Source organism: Oryx dammah, unplaced genomic scaffold (genome assembly GCF_014754425.2).
Source record: "Oryx dammah isolate SB20612 unplaced genomic scaffold, SCBI_Odam_1.1 HiC_scaffold_8, whole genome shotgun sequence".
Lineage (NCBI taxonomy): Eukaryota > Metazoa > Chordata > Mammalia > Artiodactyla > Bovidae > Oryx > Oryx dammah.
The window spans coordinates 11,035,851-11,053,213 of record NW_024070192.1 but is presented as its reverse complement, the minus strand read 5'-3'; the positions used below and the strand labels follow the sequence as shown (position 1 = coordinate 11,053,213).

At 43.9% G+C, this 17,363-nt stretch overlaps 1 protein-coding gene across 3 annotated transcripts in view; it reads right to left on the bottom strand.

Annotated features, from left to right (window-relative positions):
• Positions 1-17,363, bottom strand: part of RPTOR (regulatory associated protein of MTOR complex 1) — a 320,305-nt gene that overhangs the window by 228,242 nt on the left and 74,700 nt on the right. For all 3 annotated transcript variants that reach the window (XM_040244786.1, XM_040244787.1, XM_040244788.1), the window contains exon 3: positions 10,945-11,027. In XM_040244786.1, coding sequence (XP_040100720.1) covers positions 10,945-11,027 — 83 coding nt within the window. The remainder of the gene's footprint in view (positions 1-10,944; positions 11,028-17,363) is intronic.

The window sequence follows — 17,363 nt, the reverse complement described above, 5'->3', positions numbered from 1 at the left end:
TCCTCTCATTTGAGGCTATACCAAGAACCTACTGCATTCAGCCAAAGTGGCCCTTCACCCACCTGTAACCTACAGCCAGCTGGAATCTACACTGCACATACACACCCTCAAAGTACCTACGCCACTTGGACAGGTATCACTTAATTTTAGAATAATTTTAGGATGATTAGCCCATCTCTATTCTTTGGGCAGTAATCCTTTTAAGACAGGCTATTATCTTCCCACTACAGGATCCCAACCTAGACAGCATATTAAAAACCAGAGACATTACTTTGCCAACAAAGGTCTGTTTAGAAAAAGCTATGGTTTTTCCAGTAGTCATGTATGGATGTGAGAGTTGGACTATAAAGAAAGCTGAGTGCTAAAGAATTGATGCTTTTGAACTGTGGTGTTGGAGAAGACTCTTGAGAGCCCCTTGGACAGTAAGGAGATCAAACCAGCCAATCCTGAAGGAAATCAGTCCTGAATATTCATTGGAAGCACTGATGCTGAAGCTGAAACTCCAATACTTTAGCCACCTGATGCGAAGAACTGACTCACTGGAAAAGACCCTGATGCTGGGAAAGATTGAAGGCAGGAAGAGAAGGGGATGACAGAGGGTGAAATGGTTGGATGGCATCACCAAATCAATGGACGTGAGTTTGAGCAAGCTCTGGGAGTTGGTGATGGACAGGGAAGCCTGGAGTGCTGCATTCCATGAGGTCACAAAGAGCTGGGACACGTCTGAGCAACTGAACTGAACAGGATCCCTCACATGAACATTTAAGGTGCTATCCATGGCCAGTGTTTATTTATTTATTTTTTTGAGATGCTTATCTTTTTTTTCCTTAGAATATTCAATAAAACACTTTACTTCCACTAAGACAACATCATAATTTCTCATCAGTTGTCTTAGGTTAAATGCCCCTAACAAGCTTAGCTATTTCGATGCATGGAGTTGATAAACAAAGTTAAAGGGAACAGATTTGCTGAGCAGAGACCTCCCAGCACCATCCCCCGACACACATTGCCTCAGGTGACTATATAAACTGCACTGCCCTAGGGGTGCTGCCCTCAGGGCAGTGCTCCCCACTGTATAGCTCTCAGAGGGACCAGCCCTCCCCATCAACTTAAGCGAATCTCTATGGAGAAAATGAAGGCTGCCCCCAAGGTGTAAAGGGCTGAAGGAAGGCCTCAGGCAACAGCCTCTCTAGCTGCTCACATCACACAGACACACACACACTCTCTCTCTCTCTCTCACAGAAATGACAGGCCAAAAGTGGCAGAACAAACTGCATGTGGATTTCACAAAGCCAGTAACATGTGTCCTTCTGCTTCACACAGTCCCATTCCTACACTAAGTGATACTTGGAGAACAGCTATTTTAAATCAGATGCCTATTATTAAAGTCATACGAGTCATGATTTTTAAATACAGGGGATAAAGGACTTACGGTAAAAGTCTTCTTTAGCATCTACCCCAAACTTGCCACGGCAAATGTTTTGTGCGTCATTTCGGGGATTACCTGTGTAACTACGTGTTGGTGGGACTAGAAGTAATCAATAGAGCAAGATGCCACAAAGCAAATGGAGATGGAGAAAAACTAAGGCAGCCACAGGCTCATCTCCCATCACATTCACTCCAGGGCATTTGAACGAACGGAAGGATGGGCAGATCAAGTGATCAGGGACCAACCGACCAATCGATCTACTCATACATACACACAAACACTTCCATGTACACACACATCACACACACCTACACTATTAATTTGATGAGAAAAAACAGCTGAATTTCTCTAAGTTACACATGTATTTTCTAAGACTGCTGAATACATTTTCTTCTTGTGCTTTGCTTATTAAATTTATCATATTTCAGTACCTTTTCATAATAGAAGTCAAATAGCATGAGAGTTCTGTGTTCCTCCAAAGTTTGAAATCTTCTGGAGGAAGAAGTGGGAGAAGACCTCTGTGATAACGTTCTCTATTTCTTCTATATTGATTGATTGATTTGAGTTTCTATCTTTTCTGAGGTCAGTTACGGACATTTGATTTTCCTAGAAAATCATGCCTTTCACAAAGGTTTTCCAACTTATTTACAAAGTTTTGCAAAGTACTCCTTGATGACTCTTTAGATTTCCTCAAATCTTGAGCTATTTCTCAATTATCTAGGTTCTCTCCTTGATTTTTATTGAAATTTGGCTGAAAATTTTTAAAATCAAAACAAAACATAACTAAGAATCCATCAAGGACCTACCCTACATTCAGATCTTTAAAGGAGAAATTTCTGGGACTTCTCTGGTGGTCCAGTGGATAAGACTCCACACTCCCAATGCACGGGGCCAGGTTTGATCCCTAGTCAGGGAACTAGGTCCCACATGGCACAGCTAAGAGTTTGCAGGCCACAACTAAAAGATCTTGCATGTCAGAACTAAGACCTGGCAAAGCCAAATAAAACAAATATTTTTTTAATAGAGAGAGAAACTTCCTTGATGACACTGACAAGTCCTATATGACCCTCTTGGTTGGGCATGCGCTTTACATCCTGTTCACAGCATTATTCACAAAAGCCAAAAGGTGACTACAACCCAAATGTCCTTCAATAGATGAATAAACGAAATGTGGTCTAACTAACCAATGGAATGTAAGTCACCTATCAAAAGGACTGAGTCACTAACACATACAGCAACATGAACCACATGGATGAACCCTGAAAGCATCACACTAAGTGAAAGAAGTCAGACACATAAGGCCACATATTATGTGATCCCATTTATAATGTATGCTATTGAATTTTATCTTAATTTTTAAAATAAATATCTACTGTATATCACACTAACAAGTAACTCCTTGACATTTAAGAGGGGCTATTCAGAAGCCTTTGTGAAGCCCCAACTCACACGTCACTATGACATACGGTTTAACCCTGTAAAATGAAATCAAGATAACAGGAGTGGCCATTTCACTCTAATCCATTCTCATTTCGCCTTGATCAGCACTCTCTTGTTTGGCTGGAATATAATTTGACAACTCTTCTCAGTTACACATGGTGAGCATACGGTGGGTTCCCTGCCATCTCTAAATTTCACATTCCATTCTTTAAAGCACCACATCTTCTACTTTCTGACTTAGAACCAAGCACTTCCTCAGACATCTTTATCTCCATCCTCGCACATCCTCCAGAGCTGTTTACACAGGGCTCTGCATTCTGCGCCTCCAGGTTAACTCGAAAACAGCCTTGCACATGAAATTTGTGAATGCCGAGCTGCGGTTTTAGTCCTCAAACTGACAGCATTTGGTCTTCATTTGCAATCTGTCATACACAGAGAGATAACTGTCTTGTTAAAAGGAACAAGAAGATGAGAGACGACGTCCGGGAGTAGCTTGTTAAGGACAGAGTTAAGGCTGTGTTTGTCTCTGAAAAGTTGATCCTTGAGGTAGGTCAGTTCATAGCGGAGAGTGGGGAAAGGAGTCAGCCAGGCAGGAGAGGGGACCTGGAGAGAGGGGGCACCCCTGGGCGATGCACTTCACTCAAAGGGCCTCCACTCTCAAGGAAGGTAGGGATCTGCCCACAGCCCTGTGGCCCCTCCTTCCCTCATTAAGCTTCCTTTCACATTTAGGTGACTGTATATAGTCCATGGGGTTGCAAAGAGCTAGACATCAGTGAGCAACTTTCACTTTCACATTTAGGAATCTTAAAAGTTGAATAGCAACTTCTCAAAGTGACATTTCTAGAAAGTAGCAAAGCCAAAATTCAACAAGCCCAGGTTCTCTGCCTGGTGACAAGGCCATGAACTCACCCCTCCCCAGAAAGAGCCTGAGTTCTAGTCTCATGACAGGCAGTTCATCCTCCAGATGGCTACAAAACGATTTCTTTCTTCTTCTTTTATAATATTTGTTGTGTTTCTGAAAGAATGCCCAGGTCAGACCTGTGAATGCTGGTGGAGGGATGGCCAGGTCTGTAAGCTCTCTTAGGAAAATCAATGGGAGATGGAGTTGGTAGGGGGAGTTTGGAATATAATTTGACAACTCTTCTCAGTTACACATGGTGAGCATACGGTGGGCTTTGCAGAACCTCAACTCCACATCCAGAGGCTGTCTCCACTCCCATGGCCTCTGGGGAAAGGGAAAGACAGGAGGTGTGTGGGCAGGGCTAAAGAGGACGCGTTTGGCTGATGAACATAAATCAGAATTCACACTGAACACAGTACATGCAAAAGCTGTCAGGGGAGCAGTGATTGAAAAGAGGGGTGAAGATGAAGTCTGGGAACACTGTCAAGGCCAAAGGAAAATATAAATAAAATGTTTGTCACAGGTACAAATCTTAATGTTCGGGGCAGAAAGGACTTAGTGAAACTGTCAAAACACAACAGTTAACCCCAAGAACACCAGAAGTCTTTGTCTACACTGTCATGCAAATTTAATGAGTACAGGATGCAAAGTGCTTCACACCAGATACTGAATTATGTAAACTGTGAGCCATCCATCCACAATTCTGCCTTTGGCTATGAGTCCTCCTTTGCAGTCTGTCACAAAAACACCAACAAGGTGGATAAAGCCCAACCTTGGGACCCAAGAAAAGGAAAGGGCCAATGAAGGCAAGCAGAGGGAGAGATGGCTGGCCTAGGGGATAGCAGAATGGGAGTGGCAGTGTGACGCTGGCATTAGGGCGGCCCTCAATCTGCCTTACGGGGCCATTTTCACTGGCCGAACTGCACTGTCAATTTGGGACTTGCATCATGACGTGACCCCAAGCAGAGTAACTACAAGAAATAACCCACCTTGGTCTATTCTACAGATCTCTTCAGAGCACCTCCCAAGTGGGAAACTCAGCCCAAACTTTCTTCTGTGAGTTTTTTAACTGGCTCTGAAAATCCCAAGAAAAGGAGGAACCCATGTGCATGAGGTTTTCTGCTGCATCCCAGTACAGAACACATTCCACAGCACTGGAGGGGGCAGGTAAGGACAGTTGTCTGATTAACAATACCTGCTGCTCTGCCCCTGCTCTCACCCCCAATGCAGCAGGCACCACAGCCTGGGGGCCACAAGCCATGTGACCACCCCAGGAAGGAGGCCAGCAGGGGCAAGTCACCCAGCAGTACAGTGAGCTCCAAAGCCCGACCCATCAAACTGAACTGAGAGCCCATTTCCTAATATTCACCAGTTTAACAGTCAATCCCCAAAATGCTTGGCAGCTGAATTTCTCCTCCCAGAGGTGGGCAGGCTGAGCTGTCAGTCTCATTTCCAGGAGCAGTCAGGAGCCTAACTCCAGCATCCTAACCACAACCCCACCAGGAAACACTGCTGCACAGTGTTAGGGTCTGCCAACAGCAGCTGCACCTAAACCCCAAAGATAAGCCAACAAATGCCCAAAACATGAAGAACGCTGTCCACTGGCCCTGTCATTCCCCTTCTTCCTCCAAACTCTCTCCTCCACCACCAGGTAGAATCATGGCTACAGTTCATCTGCACATGTTCTGAGAAGATGCAGGCAACTCTGTGACCAACACTGAAGGAAAGGGCAATGGTCACTTAAAACACAATAATTACCTCTGCTTTGATGATGGACCAGGTGGTGGAGGGTCACTTTGTTCCAAGCAGATGCCTACTTCTATACATACTCCACCTGGTGGGAAACACTCTGAAAATGTGTCTTTCTAACAGCAAAATCAACTTTCGAACTTTTATCCCTTGACCCCTTGATAGACTTGAGAGGCACAATGAACTGAAGACAAGGCTGATATTGAGCGTCTGCTAAGTGCCATGCAGCAATTGTCCTGCATGTGGTATCGAAGAACAGTCCCCAGAGGATTAACTGAGGTTGTGGAGCACCTTGGCTTCCTGGAGCCCCAACAACCGCTGCATGAGTCCCCAAGGCCTGGTGGAGGAGGGTGCATTGCAGCAAAGCGCCACAGGGCACTCTTCATCCCCTCTCACAGATACGCACACAGGACGGCTAAGTCAGGGTCATTTCAGACACTTGCTGGCACTGGAAGTCTTGCTAAATGCCTTCACTTATCTTGGAAGTTATGAATATTCCCATTACATTTGTTTTCAAGCCACCCAGGAAAACAGCCCAAGGAAAGGTGCTGTGGTCTTGATGGTGGTTTGGAAACTCTTTGGGGAAAGAACAGGGGAGCGACAGGACCCTTTGTCTGCCATCTTCCCCTGGCCCTAGTGGCTAAATCACACCTTGTACTAAACTGCCAGAACCCCCAGTTTGTTAGTAAGTTTTAAAAAGATAAATTCTTCACTGTAGATGCTCAGCTTTATAATCTCCTGATCCATCTCCCAATAAAACTTTCAGTTGAGACTTATGATGAACTGAGTGAGGTTTATTTAACTGCAGGATTTTCAGCTGAAACAACAGTTGGCAATTTTCCTTCAAGCTCCCGCAGAAACACAAATTTATGTACCTACAAGGTAATAAGGCAAAGTCTTAAATTTAATCAGAAGAAATATTTCACCCATGGCAAACTGATAAATTATTTAGAAAAGGGGGGGCTCAATTGGCCTGGCAAGGAAATCTGGCCCAGATAGTCTGGAAGCTTCAGACAAAAACATCATCATCAAGGTGTCTCTAAACTCCTTCTTCACCCCAAATCACCTTTATCAAAATGTTTAATCTTGAACAATCAAAGCCAGAAAAGTAGAACCTTTCTACTAGGAGGAAAAACTAGAAGCATTTTAACACCAGGAAGGAAATCAGCTCATCAAGGTACCACTCTGATGACGCTGACAGGTTTCCAGTAGTTTATTCTCTGCACTCCCTGGAAGGGAGGGAGATGGCAGGATTCCCCAGCCTGCTCCCTTCCACGGCAATGTGGAGGCCTGCGAGGATTTCCACAAACACTAATGAAAATGACCTTATTTCCAGTGGCCCAACCTTTTCGAGTCTTGCAGTACAGGATACAGAGAGAGAGAGAGAAAACCAGATCTATGGGTATCGACATCAAAGGTCTAGAAATTTAATAACATTCCCATTGTTTTATTGCAGATGCAATCAACCTCTCTTTATTACTGCAGAAAACTCGAGAGCCCTGTAGAGTGCAATAAAGTGGTGTGTGTTTCGCTCTGCAATGTTTCAAAGGACCCTGATTTATAGTTAGAAACCAGGCGCCCACACGTAAACATCTGAGCTCGGTGACTGCCTTATGTTTTGCGCAAACTCTATGAGGCAGCATGAGGCTGCCACCACACTCTGAGAACCACGCCATCGCATGCCAGGCCTCCTTCCCTCCTGTAAACCCCCACGAAGGTGTGCAGGGCAGAGAAGTGTGCACTTGCATCAGGACACGTACCATTACTGCCCAGTGCACGTGGCACAGCCCCATGACTGACACCAGCCAGTCAGTCAGGTATCTGGCTGCACCCTTACCTTAGGCTTGTCTCTGAAATACACAAGTCCCACTAACTAACTATTTGTAGCAGAAACACTGTAAACATTTTATAGTACTTAAAAATGAATGTAATGGTCTTGGCATTCAAAAAAGAAAACATTAAGTATTCATTGTTGTGGTTCTGCTTCCTGAATGCAGGCAAAAAGATACCATCCTGTTGCATGAACTGCTTCTTACTAGGCTACAGCTGATACTTTATTCCAACTCTACTTTATAAACCAAGCCAGATGGAATTCTGCTGCACTAGTATACTGGCACCTTTGCCAAGGCTTCCAATAATCTGGAAACATTCTCCCTCACCAGCCCTATGAACCATCTCTCCTTCAAAAAGTTACTTTGGAGATCTTGAAATCCCATTAACTTTAACAAATTTTCTCAGACTAACAACCATCCTTCCAGAGGACTACACCCCTTTGTACCACTGTTGGCCATCTGTGTCCTGGGAAGGTAATTTCTCAGTCCTATGTGTGATTCCACACTGTCATTTTTGGCTCTGCAATCATTTCTCTCTATATAAATGTGGCTTGCCTTACATGCTAATGCCTCTTCCAGATAGCATGGAAGAGCTTTGCTCACAGACAGTAATTTAGATTAAAAATAATAATGATCCTACTTTAGAAGATTCCATTTACTGTTAGCTAGCATGAACTTGCTGATACCTACCAAGCTAAACTAATAATAAAGATAGCAGTAAATCAACTCTTAGCACATGAAAAAAAAAAAATGTAAATCACACCAAATGGAATAAACATAAAATGCCTTGATATATTAAACATGCATTCTGAAAGACTGTATCTTCTATGTAGTAATTCTTTAAAAGGAAGAAAGAATTAAACCAGCAGAGACCTTTCCTATGAAGAATACAATCAGTAGATCTGAATTGATCTGGTAATGGTCTTTCTTAAACGTGTCTAGCAAAGAGAAAAACAGGAAGTCAAACCCAGAGGAAGGTCAGAAGTAGCTAAGTCAGAAAGGCATTCTCTACGTTTCAGTAGTGCTGGTTCTCAGCCTTCCATGTGCCAGGAGCACCTCATCTTCCAGTGTCACCTGTGCATGTTGTCCCACATGGACCATAAGGTGTGTCTGAGCCTCGGAGAGCACTCACCCCCAAGTGCCTGTCTAGCCGGGAGTACTTTCAAAGTCCTCAAAGAAGCTATTTTCTACTGATAACACCAGGCATCTCAACTATTTTTAAAGGATATGGAGAACAGTGTGGAGATTCCTTAAAAAACTGCAAATAGAACTGCCTTATGACCCAGCAATCCCACTGTTGGGCATACACACGGAGGAAACCAGAATTGAAAGAGACACATGTACCCCAATGTTCATCACAGCACTGTTTATAATAGCCAGGACATGGAAACAACCTAGATGTCCATCAGCAGATGAATGGATAAGAAAGCTGTGGTACATATACACAATGGAGTATTACTCAGCCATTAAAAAGAATACATTTGAATCAGTTCTGATGAGATGGATGAAACTGAGCCGATTATACAGAGTGAAGTAAGCCAGAAAGAAAAACACCAATACAGTATACTAACACATATATATGGAATTTAGAAAGATGGCAATGATGACCCTGTATGCGGGACAGCAAAAAAGACACAGATGTGTATAGCGGACTTTTGGACTCAGAGGGAGAGGGAGAGGGTGTGATGATTTGGGAGAATGGCATTGAAACATGTATAATATCATGTAAGAATCGAAATGCCAGTCTATGTCTGATGCAGGATATGACACGCTTGGGGCTGACGCGCGGGGATGACCCAGAGAGATGTTGTGGGGAGGGGGGTGGGAGGGGGGTTCATGTTTGGGAACGCATGTACACCTGTGGTGGATTCATGTCAATCTATGCCAAAACCAATACAGAATTGTAAAGTAAAAATTAAAATAAATAAATAAATTAATTAATTAAAAATAATAATAATAAAAAAAAATAAAGGACCACATCATCTAAATCTTACTGGTCCTCATCCAAGCCCCAAACACACTGCACTCTAAAGAAAAATGCTACTGAATTTTTGTATAAGCCATCAAGAGTAACAAATCTGAGGGAGGAAAAAGCAAAGCCTTTAGACACAGATGAAACTCTCTACTAAGAATTCTAAATTCTTGTTCTAAAGAACAAGAATCCAAGAGGTTTCTCTGGTGGCTCAGTGATAAAGAATCCACCTGCCAATGGAGGAGACCTGGGTTCAATCCCTGATCTGAGAAGATCCCACATGCCACGGAGCAACTAAGCCCATGCACCACAACTATTAAGCCTGTGCTCTAGAGTCCTAGAGCTGCAACCACTGAGTCCGAAACTTCTGAAGCCTGCGAGCCTAGAACCTCTGCTCCACAACAGGAGAAGCCACAGCAATGAGAGGCCCACACACTGTAACTAGAGACTAGCCCCTGCTCTCTGACACAAGAGAAAGCCTGCACACAGAAATGAAGATCCAGCACAGCCAAAAATAAATTTAAAAAGAAAACGAACAAGAGTCCAGTATTACTGACTTGACAAGTTAGAAATGCGAAGCCCAAGGACACACCTGAGGCACAGAGATGTTGCATGACATTAGTCACCTGACACCGTGAGCAAAAGCAGAAGTTACCAAGGGTACCATCACAGGCAGGAATACATTCATTCCTGGCTATTCTCTTCTCTAGCAATGTAAATAATCCATGAGGAATTCCCGAATTCCCGAAGGATCCACAAACAAAACTCCTAAGCAGGCAAATGTTCACCGTTCTCTGAGACGTTGGCTCCCATTAGGCTCATAACCCTAAAAGCAGAAGCAAAGGCCCACAAGAGGCACGATGGCAGCACCGCTCGCTCAAACCCCCACCCCCGATCCCATTCCATCCTGTAGAAAATTCCAGAACCAGCATCACAGAAAGCTGTATGGAAAGGAACCTCCATAAACACCCCAGATTTCTAATTTTCTATTAGAATTATTAAATCTTCAAACCAGTTAATGAGAAAGACTAAAGAAAATAGGTCCTTGAGTGGGTTACAAATAAATTCAGATCTTAAAGGCAATTTGACACAGTTATATTCTATGCCATATTTCTTTCTTTAAAAAAAGTTTAAGATATAGGCAACAAAAGACCCAGTAATTGGTAACTGCCTCCTTAAAAAGAACCTTATCTTTTGATTCAAAGACAAAGCATATAATAGGTGTCATCTTTTGAATGTTGACTGCTTTTTTTCTCAACTATTTGAAAACTGAAGATGGGAGAAATAGCTATAACTAGTTGAGGTTACAGAGTATTACTGAAAATACATTTCCTGTGCAAAATAAAAACCGCGATTTAAGAGTAACAGGAAAAATACTTTTTTCCTAAACATTTCATGGGAAAGCTTAGGCAAAATAAAAATTAGAACATCCAATCAATGACTCACACTAGGGCATGTGCTTCCTTACGAATCTGTGGAGCACGTCAACAAACAGGCCTGTCGTAGGGAATGTCCGGTCACCAGATTGTACGAGGAGAGAATCTGGATTCAAAGACTGTTTAAAAGCAAGAAACTAGATTTCTCTGTAAGAAAGAAAAAGAAGAGCAAATAAAGAGCTTACCCTTGGCTGCCAGTTCTCGTACTGCTTCTGTAAATTTGCACCAATGGTTTCCAGAGCTTTCTGAGGACCCATGGACAGAGGATCTGGGAAAGCAATGAGAAGGAGAAAGTTTTTTATTTGTTCATTTCCTCCTCGCTAAACCTCTCTTTCAGAGTTTCCTCTTAGACAATTCACTTCAAAGTCACCTTTGACTAAAGACAACACAACAGAGCCTGAGGTTTACCTGTGTTTAGCCTGACTTACAGAACTACTAAGCCTCCTTGGGAGGCTAAGAAACCACAACTCTTCATCTTTCTAGGGAAAACTGGTTTTATTACTGGTCCCGTGATTGTTTCCTTTCATCCACATTTGTCATTTTAGCACCTATGGTTCTCTTGATGAGAATGAAAGAGGAGCGTAAAAAAAGCCGGCTTAAAACTCAACATTCAAAAAACTAAGATCATGGTATCCAGTCCTATCACTTCACGGCAAATAGACGGGGGAGGTGGAAGCAGTGACAGATTATTTTCTTGGGCTTCAAAATGACTGAGGACAGTGACTGCAGCCATGAAACTAAAAGATGCTTCCTCCTTGGAAGGAAAGCAATGACAAACCTAGGCAATGTATTAAACAGCAGAGATATACTTGCCAACAAAGGTCCCTCTAGTTAAAGCCACGGTTTTTCCACTAGTCACGTACAGATGTGAGAGTTGAACCATAATGAAGGCTGAGAGCTGAAGAACTGATGCTTTCAATTCGTGGTGCTAGAAAAGACCTTGAGAGTCTCTTGGACTGCAAGAAGATCAAACCAGTCAGTCCTAAAGGAAATTAATCCTGAATATTCATTGAAAGGACTGATTCTGAAGCTCCAATACTTTGGCCACCTGATGCGAAGAGATGACTCACTGGAAAAGACCCTGGTGCTGGGAAAGCTTGAAGGACAAAGGAGAGGATGGCAGAGGATTAAATGGTTAGGTAATATCACTGACTCAATGGACAATCTAAGCAAACCCCAAGAGATAGTGAAGGACAGGGAGGCCTGGCGTGCTGCAGTCCATAGGGTCAACAAAGAGTTCAGACTTAGCGACTGAACAACAATAACAAAACGGTGTAACAATGCAAAAGGAAGCAGAAAACCATTTCAACAAATAGAAGCCATCAAATAGCTGGTCATGTCCTGTGTGTGAAGACCAACAGAGTAACTGCCAGAGCTGGTCTGAAAGCCTCTAACTCCTGTACCCTCACTTCACACAATGACCTTGCGGTCAGTGCTCTGGTCACAGCTAATCTGTGGAAATGGTTTCCTCTGTAAACAGATACAGGCCTGTCCAGGAGTCACACTGATCAGGGGCAGCTCTTAGACACATCTTCTAAAGAATCACAACAAAGACAACCAGAGGGAGGGAGTTCCAAAGGCCCACGCTGAGGAGGATGAAACCTACACTCTGTCCTCGGACTGCACCCTCTGGAAAGCCTGGCCCCTACCTGCCCCTTCCTCTCTTGGCTGCTCCCAGGGAGGGCATGTCAAAAGTGTGTGGGAGCTGGAGAGAGCCGCACCGTGCTTCTCCATGCACCTCACCAATGGCCCTCATCAGCAGTGGCAGCCCAACAGCAGCACGCACTCTTCTTCCCCCAGTCTTGGATCAAAATACGGCCACCTGAGGGAAAAGCAGCGACAGCTACAGTAGTCCATCAGGCTACGATCAACAAAGTGAGGCTGTCACATCCAAACGACAGGAGTCCTTGTGGTCAATTAATTTAATGGTTTCCTCTCAATAATATGACAGGGAATGGAAGGGGGGAGGGAAAGAGAGGGAAAGGATGAAGACAACTGAAATGGTGCATTTAATACGACATTTACTAAAATAAACAACTAAACAAGTAAACTAAAACAAAATCCCAGGTGGATACTGCTGACAATTTTATCAATCTGACTTGGGGTGAAGTAAATTTAAAATTGTAGTTCTATCTGAACAAAACACTTCTCTTCTAATGCCTTCACAGGTTTCTACTTAATGAATGAAGGATTCGTGAGTGAGTAGGCAGGTGGGTGGGTGGGTGGCTGGATAAATGGAAGGAAGGAAAAGTAGATGGTAACTGGTGTTTGTATAAAATTTCAGCTCTTCATAAATCTTGCCTGCAAGCTCTTCAGCATAACCCTCTGTATTTCATGAGGCTTACAACTTGACAATGACATGGACTTAGTCCAACATACCTCATAACAGAGAAGAGAAAGCTGAAGCTTCAAGTGGTCAGACCAAAAAAAAAAATTTTTTTTTTTAAATAGTGGTCAGACAACTTGGTCCAAGGTCACAAAGGTTTTTGGTGGTGCTGGCATTCAGCCAATATAAGAAGTGGAGTCTTTTTTTTTTTTTACCTCCCATCTTTTTCACATTTACACAACCTGACTACCACGTCCTACCCAATTTTCCTTCAAAAGAGCCTGCTCTCCATCACTATGACTACATTGGTCATTACATGATGGGCACCACCACCATCAACTATGGTGGTGTTGGTCCCACCAGCAGCTTCTCATGTTGACATTATAGAGATTCCCTGCTCCCAGTCAGTTCCCAAAGATGCTACAGGGGGCAGAGGGCAGGGAGCAGAGCAGGGCTCACTGACCTGTCTCCTCTCAACCCACCTGGAGACCAACCAGCACAGTGAGTCCTTCTAAAATACAGCTTCTATGATATCACTCCCCACAAAAGGCCTATGGTGCCTCCTGAATGCTCCCACTTAGATAACATGCAAAATCAGCAGAGCTAACAGACTCTGTCAAGACAGGTGAGGCTTGGGGTGGCGGTGACTAGAAGGCGACAAAAGACAAGATGGGCTTCTGGCCACTGATAATACTGTTTCTTGATCTGGGTCTGCTCAGCTTGGGAAAAGTTATCAACTATACACCTGGATCAGTGTACCCTCCTACACACATGCTATGCACAGATGCTCAGTCATGCCGACTCCTTGGGACCCAATGGACTGTAGCCCTCCAGGCTTCTCTGTCCCAGGGATTTCCCAACAAGGATACTCAAGTAGGGTGCCATTCTCTTCTCCAGAGGATCTTCTTGACCAAGGGACTGAACCTGCATCTCTTACATTTCCTGCACTGGCAGGTGGATTCTCTTTTACCAGTAGCACCACCTGGGAATCCCACATATGCTATACTTTAACACAAATTAAAAATTTTAAAACATGCAGAACTCACTGCTCAAGGAACATCTGTACTTCTCCATAGCTTGTATTTAGTGGACATTTCCTAAGTATTTCTTCACTGAAATATGAACAGGGTTTAAACCAAAAGTCATAAGAGCAAGAGGCATAGGCGCAGGCATAGGGTGCACCCAGCATCCAGCAACAAGGCCCAGACAAGCCCAGCAAGCACACCCAGGGCTGTGACCACAACCAGCTCCTTCTCCTCCCGGGGTTCATTCTCACCTCCCCGTGCAGCCCCCACCGCCGATATGGCCTGTTCCAACTCCACCGTGTCTGCTGAGTTTGAGGGGCCTGTCTCCCTTGTGCTGGTCTTGTCTAAAACTAAATCTTAAGAAGCATGACTACATTTCTATACATACCTCTGCACTTAACAGGTAGGTCTCCACCTAACATCTGTTGACCAACTCTACTATCCGTCAAGTCCAAGTCTGATATAAGGATCAGACGACAGGCTGTGAAAATTGTAAAACCAAGAGCTGCTCGCAAAGGTTTTCTACTACTATTTTTAGCTCACAGACACAGGTCTCTTAATATCCACATATGGAGGGAAGAAGAAAATGCTTTTCTCTAAGAAATAAGAAAAACAAAGTGCCTCTCAAATATTTTCTTAGGATAACAGAATTCCCAAGCATCCAATGAACTCACAGCCATCTTACCTCTGAAACACAGCTACTGTTAGCTAGATGTAAAAGACATCAAGGCTAAATGACGCTCCCTCCCCTTCAGCGCTCAGCTCATCTACACTCTGCTTTCAAACACTGATCCTCTCAGGTACAGAAGTGCTGTTCTTTAGTGGGATTGTTTTTAGTTTAATGTGGGGCCATAAAAGAAAACAGCCTCTCCCTGCTTCCCTGAGTGTCACCTCCCTGAAATAAACAGCATCTTATTGTCTAGAGGAACAGAGGGGCAGCACCCATGTCCACACACCCCCACTCCTACTGGGCAAGCCGTGGCTACGCGCCTTTCCCCCTCCCTCGCTGGAGCTGGAACCTGGGCCTTAGCTGTGCAGCAGTCCAGCAGGGAGGGAGGGCTGTCCCTGCTGGGTTGCACAGTGCATCTTCTACTTGCTTATCCTGGCACCACAGGAAAACCTAAAGGGCCACTTCCGGGACACTCAGGTACATCCTCTGAGCCTCTGGAAGTAGGACTCTCCCCAACGTGTGTGGAGACTGTAGGCACACAGGTACACAAAAAAGGACTGGCAAGTAAGAATCTGCCTATTTCTCAAGTTTCCAGACCCCTTATCCCTATGATCAGGGCAGTTTTGACCAGCAGTCTCGCCAGTTTGATGTGTTTCTGCAGCCATAAAGCGAACTTGTAATCCCCACCCAGCCCCATGCACAGAAGCATGGTTCTTTCCTCTCTCTTTGGGGCGAGTGCACAGAAGGAGCAGAGGCAGTACAGATGTGGGAATAGCTCAGGTTCCTACCCAGCACCTCGGCCTGTTGGGTGGGGTTGGGAGGCGAGTGCAGGCCGATGGTGGCTGCTCCTGGATGTGAACAGTCCCCAAGTTGAGCCCTGTTCATGCCCCAGTTAATCACCCTCCAGCCAAGAAGTGGGTGCCATTATCAGCTCCATTTTGCAGAGGAAACTAAGGCCCCAAATGGTTGTGACTGCTTGAGTGAAATAGCTGGAATGAATAAGCTGAGGTCATGATGAGTGCAAAACCTTTGATTTCTGGTGACGGAGCACAAAATGCTAAGACCAAGTATAAAACATCGATTGGCTGCCTTCTAAATGGGAGCATCTTTTTAGGTTATTAGAAGGTACCAAGCCCTGCAAGTGGTCTTCCTCAGGACTCCTTTCCCAGCCATCACATGCTCCAGGCATACCATCCTGAAAAAGGCAGAACCAACTTGTCATCATGCCTGGATCTCCCTGCCTCACCAGCCAAGCCATGAGTTCAAGTCGAATAAACTGGAAGTCTGATGATGAAAGAAACATTAACACAGACAAAGCACCGCTTCCCACAAAATGCTTATTAACTACAAAAGGGAACGGGGGAAGTTCAGGTACCAACTTAATCAAATGATAAGAGAGCTACATACCCAGCAATGAGATAAATTAAAGTCATGTGCCACCCAATAGGATCCATGGGGGAAGGTGGATCTCTTCCATGACACTCCTGCCAAAGAGGCATAAACAAAATGTAATCCCAAGGAACCATCGGGGACATTCTGCTAAACAGAGGGCCTGTAACCTTCTAAGTGTCAAGGTCATGAAGGTTAAGGAAAGACTGAGGCCTGTTCCAGGTTGAATGAAACTAAATTAGGGACAATGTGTGAAGCAGGAAGAGTCTTTGTACCATAAAGGACCTTATGGGGACACATGGCAACCCTGAAAATGCAACCCAAGGCTTACTCGGTAGTGGGACATCCATGTTAATCCCCTGTCTGTGAGGACCAGGTTGTCATGAAAGAGAAACTCTTGTATGTAGCAATCATACATTAATAGATTTCAAAGTGATGGAGCATCATTTCAGCAGCTTACTTTCAAATGAATGAGGAAGAAAACTGCTTAGAGCTCCACATGCAACTTTTGAAAATGTTTTTTCAAAATAAAAATTAACATATAGGCTGCTAGACACCATTACAAATTTGCTGATTCAAATCTCTAAGACTTTCCCCCTCCCTTATCCCATATTGTTGAAATCACCATAAGGACTTGCTTTTTAATAAAAGCCAAATGAAAAATTTTCAACTCACTAAAGGCAATATGCCTTGCTGAATTCAAAATCTATTGAAATGATTACAAAGTAGATTGCATATCTAAACTGCAGAAAAATTTTAAGACTATGACATTAAAAAATCTATTCGTTTGCTGGATTTCACATCAAGAAGAAAGTAAGGGATTCTCTGCATTTTTATTAACACTGTCCCATAAATACTGATCAAAGAGACTATGTGAGATGTGAGGGAGGGTTCTTTGATTTCTCTTTGGGGGCAAGAGTGTAGAAAGCAAAGGATCCCTAGAGAAGCTAATGAAAACCAAAGCCCCTCAGCCCGGAAGGTACACTTCTCTACTCAGCACCACCCACACAATCCCCAGGAGTGTACACTGGGATCTGGGCTGAGAAGTCTTATGTTAAAAAACCTAACAGAAGAGTAGTAACAGAGGGAAGAAATAGAAAACAACTGATTAAATTCAGCTTTGACAAGGGGTAAATGAAGTGGAAACAGTCAGTGGTGGCTAATAAGAAGTCAATTTCAATCAGCACAGTCACC